The sequence below is a fragment of the Neopsephotus bourkii genome, unplaced genomic scaffold, assembly GCF_033783945.1.
Source record: "Neopsephotus bourkii isolate Nb327-2 ecotype Australia unplaced genomic scaffold, CSIRO-AGI_Nbou_v1 NB_1183, whole genome shotgun sequence".
In the NCBI taxonomy this organism is placed as follows: Eukaryota; Metazoa; Chordata; class Aves; order Psittaciformes; family Psittacidae; genus Neopsephotus; species Neopsephotus bourkii.
The window spans coordinates 4,985,256-4,996,777 of NW_026901668.1; the positions used below are offsets into that span (position 1 = coordinate 4,985,256).

At 42.1% G+C, this 11,522-nt stretch overlaps 1 protein-coding gene across 11 annotated transcripts in view; it reads right to left on the reverse strand.

The window, feature by feature from the left end:
• WNK1 (WNK lysine deficient protein kinase 1) overlaps nucleotides 1-11,522 on the reverse strand; it is a 106,629-nt gene that overhangs the window by 26,116 nt on the left and 68,991 nt on the right. For 7 of the 11 annotated variants that reach the window (XM_061364038.1, XM_061364037.1, XM_061364034.1 and 4 more), the window contains 8 exons: nucleotides 11,012-11,440; nucleotides 7,695-7,766; nucleotides 6,947-7,096; nucleotides 5,416-5,889; nucleotides 4,023-4,304; nucleotides 3,257-3,348; nucleotides 2,548-2,710; nucleotides 1,994-2,110 (listed from right to left, as the gene is read on the reverse strand). In XM_061364038.1, the coding sequence (XP_061220022.1) occupies nucleotides 1,994-2,110; nucleotides 2,548-2,710; nucleotides 3,257-3,348; nucleotides 4,023-4,304; nucleotides 5,416-5,889; nucleotides 6,947-7,096; nucleotides 7,695-7,766; nucleotides 11,012-11,440 (1,779 nt within the window). Of the gene's footprint in view, nucleotides 1-1,993; nucleotides 2,111-2,547; nucleotides 2,711-3,256; nucleotides 3,349-4,022; nucleotides 4,305-5,415; nucleotides 5,890-6,946; nucleotides 7,097-7,694; nucleotides 7,767-10,219; nucleotides 11,441-11,522 lie in introns of all 11 variants that reach the window. The other 4 variants (XM_061364043.1, XM_061364041.1, XM_061364040.1 and 1 more) reach the window with 4 other exon arrangements.

An 11,522-nucleotide genomic window follows, 5' to 3' on the forward strand; every position in this document is an offset into this window, starting at 1 on the left:
TGCTCTTATACAGAAGATAAAGATGGTGACACCTTAGAGAAATTCAATTGTTTCTACAATTATACCCAGCACAGAAGCATTTGCCCTGGTTTACTCTGTGCTGTGGAACAACATCCAACCAATCTCACTTCTTCACCAGACTGTCAACTCAATCTTTGCTAAGCACAGTGAAAATTTAAGATTAGGAGGAACTGCAGGAAGATCAGGCTGCTATCTAATGCACCATAAGAGTCACACTTACAGGAAACTATAATACAGAAAAAAAAATCTGTACTGTAAGCTGTTCTGTGCTTCTGTCTTTACATGGCATATAGAACTTCTACTCTATGCAGGTTGCACATCACTAACTCAAAGTGTGGATGTAGTACATAAATGCAAGCATTATGTTCCAAATACAAAGAGAGGAAGACTGCTCAGCTTTTCTAGTTTCAACAAATTATACTGCTACAGAAAGATACATTCTGCTGCTTCTGTTGGAAGAAACAAGCACACTTGATATTTAGAAAGACACGCTTAGTTTGTCTGACCTATAAGAAAATTCTGTTTCCTGAAATAAGGCACTGAGATAACTCTCAGAGACAGTCTATGAATCAGAATTAAAGATGTCAGTCACAGTTGGGAAAGAGGATAAAAGTGCCTTAAGAGGTAAAGCCTGAGACACTGCTTTTAGATCCAGTTTCTGGGATGCTGGTTCAGAGAAAGACAAATGTGATGTGCTTATATCAGCCTTTGAAATGTAGAATACTTGCCTTTGGTGTTTTAAGTTGGACAGATGGCTATATGGGGCATGCCTAATAGTATCCTGATTAAAAGGAAACTAGGAAGTCTTAACAAAAGTTTCTTCAATATTCAACAAGAAAATCAATGAGCACAAAATCCCAGATTCAATTGTCTAAACTAGGTTGCATACTTTCAAATACGTGCCTGCATTCTGGATGCACAGTGTACTTCTTTTGCTCTGTGTTGCTGTTTTTTTTAAATCAACCATACTCATTTATTCCTCCATAGGATGTCTTAGGTAAGAGGGAAAGAGGGACATCTGTGTATTACCTCCGTATTTCTTGGCACCTGACCTCACATGACTGATCTGTTTACACTGCCATACATGTACATAGAATCAACTTCTTCCTCAGAAAGCCCTTAGTGGTGAAGAGGTGGTTTCTCCTATGTCACTGATTCGGTTTCTTTTGACAGATACGGACCCAGCACACATCACCTACTCCTCTACTACCTCTCTAAGCTAAAAAAGAAGTGCTGCACGGCTGCCCGAGAAGCTGGCAGAAGATACTGCTTTTTGTGTTCAGTAACACTAAAATTCTCAGTTTCATTTACATTGTACTAGCCCAAGAATGAGTTTAAATAAAGAAAAAAATGGGGTGGATAAGGGGTGGGTTGTTCTGTTCCATGCTACACAGTATTCTTCTTAAAACTTATCTGTACACAGCAAGTTCTTTTCTATGTTTGACCATTATACACTAAACAGAGAGGCTTGCTTCTTTGAGAAAGCCAAGAGCAGCAGTCATCATCAACTTCCAGAAATCACAAAGTGATTCCCCTTCCTTACTTTAAGGGTAGAATCTTGCCATTTGAGAACAACAGCAAAAACTGAAAGCTTAATCCTAAATTTTGAAGTTCCAGCAACGTTTGCTGGTAGAGAGGCAAATGGAATTTTTTTAATCAGGCACCTTCAGAAAGATGCTTGCATTTTTTTTTTTAAATTAGACTGCAAAAAAGCAAAAGCAGATTTACTTGATAAAACTGCAATTCAAAGGCAAAACTGATGCAAATTTTCATGTGAACTGAGCATGCAATACTGTGAGTTTGGTATACCAAATTTGTGCCCAGTTTCTAGGTGTGTTTGCGTACATAAGGTAAGCACACACCATGCTACATGAAAAAATAATACTGAAATATGAATGAGAAAGTAAGACTGCTTGTATTACTGCTGCAATTAAGACTGGATTCTATTCTTCATCTCTAAAATGTATCTTACCATAATTGAAGCTATTTCCTCAGGGTTGTCACCATCCAAATCAAATTTGAAAGTAACCATTTTCCGATTGTGTGTCTCCAGCTGGCATTCCACTACCCGATCACCTTTATTTGAAACCTGAAGCGAAGAAAACAATAGCTCAAACCAAAAGCATGTGAATTTAAGACTTGCACTTTAAAGCTCACAGAGACAAACCAATGGTACTCGTTTAATACAAACACATTCCCTTTTTCCAGTGTAATAAACAGTGCCATGTACAGCATCATTTTTTCTGAGGATACAATTAATATTCTGGCACAGCCTGTGGAATTGCTAGTGGTTAAGCAAGCCAATTTTGCCATATCCGATGCTTCAAAAAGCTCTTAATAAATGTTGTTTGGCATGCTGACTACAGAAGCAGAAGAAACAGGGGGATGGCTTGAGGGCTTGGGGAGGGGTGGGGAGCGAGACTCAGAACAAGACCACAGAAGACATACATTTCTCAAAGAAAAAGAAACATTTTGAAGCCCAAGAAAGGCATAATCACTACCAAACTGTCACTAAAACAAACATACATTCAGAATTCTCAGTTTCGGCCTAGCAGTCTTCTCATGGCGGGACCGACTGCGGACAGACCTCCGCATATGGCGTTTAGTAGTTCTCCCTTCATGCCTTCCGCTAGAAGCTGGAACATTCTCATTGCCATCACTCAATCCTGAAGCAACATCAGAATGTGCACTAAAAGATGCCAAGAAAGTAACTTTACGTTAGTTTCCATACACTCCACAACTGCAACAATACAGTTTACCCTACCAGATGGCATTCTTTTCGGGATGCCAGATGTCTGTTAACTGAAGAGCAGGGGAGAATAGTCTTGTCAACAGTTAAGGTTGCTTGAATAGCAATTCTAATAGCAATTATTTAGCTAAACATCTCTTGCAAACTAAGTTGTACAAATATATATTCTGAATGTTTTCAAGCTATTCGGAGTTTGAATTGTGCTTAAGTACCAAAAGGACAGAAAAAGCATCCCTTATGATCCATTTGACAGGACAAATACCAAAGGATTAGAAGTTACATCACTACAGACAATCCTATTTACTCCTTCCATACCCTGGTTTCATGAGCCTATTTTTCCTCTAGGAAGTGTACTTCCTCACATCCTCAAGAACACCCTCAGTGAAAAAAGTATCCCTGGCGAAAAAGATACCTAAAGATCATCAAGGAAGAATAACCTAACACATGAAACTGAAATTCAGTTTGGTGAAAGAAAATATTGCTTACCTATCCATAGAGGAAGCCAAAGCTGTGGACTGAGCAGGCTGTGTTGCTGGAAGAGTCTCAGAAGGGGCAGTCTGTGAGACTCCCTGAGTACCCTACGGATAGAATCCTACATCAAGAACGCCCCCACAGAATACCATTCCTTTTTTCAAGTAACCCAGTAGTCTTCAATGTTTCCTCCCAAATCAGTTGTAAAGCTAAAAGCACTACCTACTTCAAATAGCTGGCATCTAGACAGCTCCAATTTTTAAAAGGTTCTAGAGCAAACTGCAGTGAAGCAAATCATCAACCGCGGAGGGGTGGGGAAAGGAAATCAGCCATCCCTTCTACTGCTGCATGTCACTACAGTTTGCCATGCAGCCATAGTCTTACTAGCAGAATGTGCAAAAGGCAAGCCAATGCAGAACACAGACAATTCAAATTCTCCCTAGCAAGAACAGTGCTGCAGGGAGTAGGCATAAGGACAGGTTCTCAAAGGCTATCAGTTGCAGTTTGTCTTTGATATGGCAAAAATATTCTACAGTACTAGCAAGAAGTGAAGTGTTAACAGGTTTTTGCCTGCAGGATGCACACTCACTTCCCAACAGAACAGCCAGTGGCAACAAGGTCCCCACATTGGCATGACATTCTGCTGTAAGAAAAAGGTCATTTGAAATATTAATTTCCAACTGAAAACAAGTATGGAAGGGATTAGTTTCCCCACACACATACACTGTTGCATAATTCATACACCCTAAATGTATTGTTACATTATATTCAACATACTTACCTCCAAACCTGCCTGCTGTGAGGAGGCAGATGAGGCTGGCTGTGCTAAACTCACTGTAGGCTGGGGCACTTGAACCTGTCCTCCTAGGTTGCCCATAGGAACTAAGACATTCTGCTCCACATACGGCTGCACAACAGGAGCAAGATAGCCCGGCTGAGCCATTGCATCTGCAGGTAAGGGAGGGGACAGTACGGCAGAAGGAATGCTAACAGAGGCCACAGCAGAGGAAGGTGCAACACTTGAGTCCCCTGGGTACTGAGGTGGCAGCCGAGATGGGAAGCCCTGTAATACAAATGAGCGAGTCGAGTAAGTGAATGACAGAGCTAATTAGGAAGAGCTAAAAAACTCCCAAAAGGTTAATCAGTTTCAGGGGCACATTCCAATCTTCTGTACTTGTCCTAGCACACCCAAGATCTTCCCAGAGGAGTAAACTGCTCGCATAGCCAACTTACGAGTCAACATGCTTGAACAAGCAAATTCCCACTGCAAGTTCCAAGTCTTAGGCAAAACAATCTCCATCTCTCAACTCTTGCAGTTGTCTATTTGGCTTAAAATATTAAGGCCTGAGACTTGAAATGAGCTGAAAGAATTTTCAGGTTGAACAACTGCTGCTCAGAAGATGTTATGCAATTATTGCTCTTTCTTGAGACGGACAGAAGTCCTCCTGTTCTACCCCTCCTCTTGCGATGAGCTGACCCAGGAACCAAGGAACATTCCTATAAGGAACATTTCTGTTCTACAGTACTCCTTATAATCCCAGTGCAGATATTTCTACATCTACACAATTTCTGATCTAGAATAACAACTGTATTGACTTACTGAACAATTGCTATAACCAACTGTATTGCTGAAGCAGTTCATGCCCACCAATCTAGCATTTCACTACAAGCATCAGGTACTTACGCCACATTCAAGATCTGTGTCATCTGACTTCTAGAAATGACATTCCACCCCTTCCCAGATGGGAAATGAAACACTGGCATTGCCAAATATGCTGCCATGGATTTTCTTTCCAAAACACATCTCCCAGTTTTAAAATCACAATTTTTTGGACTTCCACCCCCCCCCCCCCGCCCAGTTGACAGATCTCTTAAGATATATTGCTGTCCTCTTTCACACAGTGGTTGAACAAAGCCCTGAACTATGATTCTGTCATTTCAGACATATTCCACTGCCAAAAATGAAAAGCTGAAAACACCTGGGTGTCTAAGGACTTTGTTTTTTCCCCCTCCTTAAAACTGACCTTTACAAAACAACAGAATTTATCTGGGTGGCTTAATGGCTCTCTTATGAGAAGGGAGTTTGCCAGGGAATGCAGTTCAGATCTGGTACCTTAGAGGAACAGGAAAAAAAAAAAAATGTGGGGAAGAGCTCCGCTGGCTTGCAACAATACCTTGTAAAGAGCATCTCCAGCAGGAACTGAAGCTTCAGCAGCTTGTCCAATGCTGACTGGCAATCCCACGGACTGGACAGCCGGCTGCAGGAGCTGTGGGAGAACCTGGCTGGGCAACTGAGCCACAGGCTGCATCAGTGTGGGAAGCTGGCTAGGGACAACGGTAGATCCTACAGGGACAGTGGCTGCTGCAGCAGACGTTGCCAGTGTGAGCAATGGCTGGCTCATGCCAGTTGCCATCGAAATGGGCAGTGACTGGAAACCTGGCTGAGCTACTGACACATGAGGAGCTGCTACAGGCAAGGGGGAGACTGAGAACTGGGGAACCATGGAAGTTGGCAAGGGCTGTCCCATGGGAAGAAAATGAGAGCCAATGGGGACTGACGGGGCAACTGAAGGCTGAGGGAGAGAAGATGCTGCAACAGGTAACTGAGGCTCGCCTTGGATGATCGACACTGGTTGGGAAACAGGAAGCTGGGGAGGTAAAGAAAATAGAGATAGATTTTCTTTTTAAAAAAGCAGGGTTGCAGAAAGCAGAGCTTTTACACATTAGTTAAAGAAAGAATTATTCAAGTTACAGCACTCGGTTAAAGTGGGTGGGAGCACAGTTGGCAGAGTGGCTGGGAAGTTGGCTGGAGTTCCAAAAGGTCCTCACTTCACAACACTTCCCCTGAAGAACTGAACAGGCTCTTGAAACAGACACCCACAGAAGGTGAAAGAGCAACATTCAAATACCCTGAAGCACTGACTTGTGCATAAACAGAATCAAATTCCCCTCAGCTCTGTCCCCAGATCCAAGCTTGCCTTCTTACAGGAAAAGCGCAAATCTTTCAACAAGTCTGTCAGCTTTGGGTATGGGGACTAAAGCAACAGAGAATGAAAAGCCACTGTGCCAGCATTCAGAGAATGGCAGGGGATATGTCAATTAAAGCCAGCAAACAATGCAATTGGAAAGGCAGTTTAGATGAACAAGCAACAAAACAACAACTTTAAAAACAAAATCAAGGATCACATGTTCAAGACAGAGATAAGAGCCAAAATGAAGTAATATTCAGTAACAAAAGCATCTTGACCAAAGAGGAGAGGAGAAGAGCTGAGTACGAAAGATGACAGAGTGGAGAAGGTAGTCCTTATGGGTCACTACCTAAACAAGTGAGCATGTTTTACATATATAATGGTGCAGAAAATAGACATTGTATGGGAAGTAGAGAAATGACAAGTTCCTGAGAATCCATTCACAGGACACCATTCATCAATATGCCTCATGATACTTTTGACAGTTTAAAGGTCTTTGTGCATGGAAATGCTATCCTTCCCTCAAATTACTCACGACTGCCACGTGTGAAAGAAATGGTTTTCAACATATTTTCAAACAAAATTGACAGTTGTAGTCCATTAAGAATACCGTTATTTGGATGAATGTTTTGGAACCATTAGAAAAGATGACGAAAGTGAAAGTAGCAGCATGTTGAATTTGTCAGCTGTGAAAAAGAAAAAAAAATAATCTTCTGCTAGAAAGAATTTTGTTTACCTGTGTCCCAGCTGCTGCCTGAGGCATTGGCATAATCTGTGAAGTTTGAGTTTGAGAGACAGTTTGCGTGGAAGTGGCGCCAGCAGAAACTGATGGCTGCTGCAGCTGGTACTGTCCAGGCTGTTGGGAAGAGGCTGGCTGCTGTGCATTCTGTAGTAGGGAAAAGAGGCTATTTATATAGGCAGAAGCTATTTTTTTACCCCACAGAAGTTTTTCAAGCATAGCCTATTTAAACTCCCTCATGACATCTGTGGTTCTTCTAAATATATTAATAGCTTTAGCAATTAGGATATACTAATACAACTCCATCAGCACCAAATCTTGCAACAGAATTATTTCACCTGTGAAAACAAGAATGAAGATTCTATAAGGAAGAAGAGGCAGTTAAGAGGATAAGATAGTATTGCCAACTAGAAGAAATCACGAGAATGACGTCTGTCTAGACAGTCTAACTTGCAAATCCTGATGTGCCTCCCCTGGAATGGGACCACCACTTCAAGCGCAGGTGGAAGTTGGGGAAAACAGACTCATGAAAACAAGAATTAACATGATTTAGAAAACAAATTTCATAAAGTCAATTAAGTTAATCTCACAACAAGTTAGACTAGGTGAGAACCAGAGGATTCTTTTGCTTTTATGGAGAAATACGGGCAGAAGGAGGGGCAGAGGTAGTCAGCTGCTCTCAAAGAGTCATCAAAATCCTATACTAAAAGTATTTTATCCCTGGGTTCAGGAATCATGATCTTACCTGCTGAGTGTGTTGGGTAGGCTGGGATGGCACAGATGCAGTGCTTGAGGCTGGCTGGCCTTGCACCTGTGTCTGGAGGAGAAAAAGGCAGAATCAGCTTAAAATACCCCTATAGTTTCTGCAGCAGGCAGTTAAAATTGTTTCTGCCTGGAATGATCTGATTGGTATTTAGCTGCTCTTTTGGACAAGTGGTCCTTCTGGCCGAATTCCACTACAACCAGACCAAAGCAGAGCAATCTGGAAAGTAGCAAACTTCATTTTAAGTCCTCAAAAACAACCAATGCAGAAAGTCACATACTCCTAAACATGAGAGAGAACAGCCTACCAGCTTCTTCTTCCACTGATGATGCTTTAAAAGCAGGATGCCTTTAGTATGATAACTGGAAATAGAGGCACTATGCTTTACATGTGTTCTAAACACAGATGGGGGGATAGAAAGAAGCTTGAATGAAATCCAACTGTCTGTTAAAAAAAAAAATCAAAACAAAGATATACAGAATTCTAGACCAATAACAAAGTACTCAGTACATAACACGTCATGAGTTCCCTTTGAGAGGCATGTCAAAATACAAGCCAGAAATCATTTCCAGACTCACTACACCATTCAAAGGCTACCAAGAAGTGGATACTGAAGAACACGGGGGTTCATGTTCTAGCTAAAACAATGTTTGAATAAGCGACAAAAAAACCAGATGAGTGGCAAACAAATGAATGTGGAAGATAGAGAAGAAAATAGAATGGATTTTCATTATTACTTTTGTGGCTGACATTTTTTTTAGCAGATACCAGGATTTGCGTTATTATTTTTGTGACAATTATATTTCTGTATCAGCTCCTGGAGATGCATAGACAAAGACCTCCAGATGAGCTGCCTGAGCATGCACCACTTTGGTGAACTGTCTTGGTAAGAAACGTATCTGGTGCACATGTATCACATCAGAAATATCTACTAAAACTCCTTAATGCTGTAATAATTCAGCTTGCAGAAGCTTATTAGGAACAAGCTTATTAAAATTAGGTACTTTTTTTAATTATGGAAACTTAGGGAAAGCACACTGCCAAAAGAACCATTTCTTTCCTTGACGTTTTAGAAGCTCAAGGCACTTACAGGCTAGGATCTAAACGTGTGATATCCCACTGCTGTAACATCTGCTCACATAGTCTCAGTTTCTGCTTCAAATTCTGATCTTTTAATGAACTAAATAAGAGATCCCAGAATTTCAATTCTGTAAAATAATAATGATCCCTTATTGTATTTTCCAGATGTATTTTACATCCATCATAATTCACTTCCTGAAGTTTAACAAAGGTGGTTTTTTGAGAAACAATCCTCACATAGTTTTTTAACTTCTTGTATAGCAGCCTCACTCCACTAGTTCTCCTGCAGCACCGAAATTACTATTAGAGTAGTGATTAAAGCTGTTTCAGCTTTAATGGAACACCTTTATTATCCCATACAGAAGGCCTTATATACTTAGCTCTTGACCTTACCACAAAAAGCAAAAAGGTTCTCCTTCAGTTTCTTCATATAAAACCCAACTGCTGATACTCCAGTAACTAAAATGTCAGAAAGCCCCTAATTCCAAGAACAGAAGTAAGAGAGAAGTCTACTTAAAGTAAACCCCCTCTTTTCACAAAAAAAAAATTACCTTATGAGAAGTTTCAGACTACAAATGCAGACACAATGTATATACACTGTCAAGGTCACAGTATACAAATGCATTACTGACTATTGCAAGCGCAAATATCACATACACCGATAAAACATGTACCTCCAAACTAAGCTTCAGGCCTCAAATTTTCCCTTTTAGAAGGACATCATATTCTAGGCTTATAAGGAAGCCGTACCTATTAGCAACAGTTGTCTGTGCTACTGATTTGCTACTCAGCTTGTTTACTTTCTATAATGATCCTGCAGGTACACTTCTAAATCTGTGTACACGTACATAATACAGCTCCTTCCATTCCTCTCTTCCCACTTTCTCACCCCAAGCCTAAAAAATACTCTCGCATTTTGGACACTCACCAAATTCATCTTGTTGCTGTCCAACAAAACATTATTCATACAAAAATTCAAATAACACATTTACATTAAACAGCTAGGGAGCAGCAACAAAAATACAAAGCAAGTACTACTATCACTGCTGATTCAAACTGTGGAGACAATACATTTCATTGAAAACATTGTTTAAAAAACAATCTGGTACTCCAGATATCTCTTGCCAAAATAACAACTCGTCCCAGGAGGAACGCTGACCATTTGTTACCCTTAACACAAAAGCCCTACCAATATTTCATCTGAAGCTGAACACAGACCAAGTGGTTGCTGGCTGATGCCTCATTATTTCATTGCAACCCAGTAAAAGTTGGAGATCCTACTGTACTACTGACTCAGTAGAAAAACACCCCCATGAATGCTAATGTTTAGAACCACATGGAACAAGTCTAAGAGAAAAGTTCCCTTTTAAATGGAAGGTATGACTTATAAAAAGCAGAGAAATTCTGGAAGTGTTTTCTCCTGTAACCTGAGGATAGAGTGCAGGTGGTCCTGATGAAAGCGAGGTGGACAAGGCCTGCTGAGTCGAGGCTCCCTGGGGGAAGCAGATGAAGAGCTGCGACTCTTGCAATACCTTCTGAGGCAGCTGAACAATGGGCAATGAGTAGTCTGAACCAAAAGCAGAAGATGACCCCCCTGTAGGGGGAGGAGACTGGAAATCGCCAGTGTCAGAGGAAGTCAGCTGTGAGGAATCACTGGAGTATTCTGGGCTTCCTTCCGGCCAGCTCCGCCTGGCAGAGCCCCCTCTGGGACCCGCTAACTCAGGACCAAGATAGTTACACTGTTCCTCTGTCACAGGCTGAAGCCGACTGTGCGACCCTATGCCTTGTGTGGATTCCTCTTGACTGGTCTCCATAGAGCCCCGGCGACTTCTGTAGACCCGCTGGGGTAAAACTGCCCCTTCTGCTGAAGCAGAAGTCGGTGTGTGAACATGGAACTCAAAGACACAGCTCGCTCTGCCATCACCACTGTGAGAGAGCACAGCTGGGGCAGAGTGCGGAACAAACACCTGGTGGAATGTCATCTGAGCAGGATCTGCACTCAGAGGAGCTGAAACACTGGATAATGGAGAAAGGGGACCCATCCCAGAATCCAGCCTCAGGTTCTGAACATGTCTTGCCAGGTATGTCTGCCCCGATTGAAAGTCGAACACAGAGCTTTGTGGAGGACTACCCTGCCCATGGTTTGACTCAGAGACCTGCTTCAAATGTTGCTCAGTCGCATGAGAGTTATAAGCTACTTGATCATACTGCTCCGATACCTGTGATGGATAGTGCACGCCCACCAAATATACAGCTTCTGGATGCATTGTGTAGTGAGCATCCTCTGGAGGTGCTGGTCCAGATCTATAGTCACTGTGGACAGGAGCTGGCTCAAACACGGGGTTAACTTGCACATGCAGAGGCTCTCCAGCGACTCTCTGAGCTGCTGTGCCCAGCATAACGAATGCCTCTGGTGTCCAATTGGTGGGACTACCACCAGGTGGAACTAAACTCTGGCCAGTCTTCAGCAATGGCTGGAAGTGGCAAGTTTGGGCTTCCAAAAATGAAGTGCTCTTGCGCCGCTGAGCAACTGCCACCTTCGGCGGGCAGACAGGTGGTGGTGAGAAAGACACCGGCCGTTCATGAACGGTTGGGAAAAATATCTGTGAATCTGGGAACGTTGGTGTTCCCCCACGCGGATGCTGAGGCTGTATCGACATGAACAAGACAAGTCATTCATACATTAAAAGTGAAAGCACATCAACATGCACAGTTCACTAGGCAGTTCTG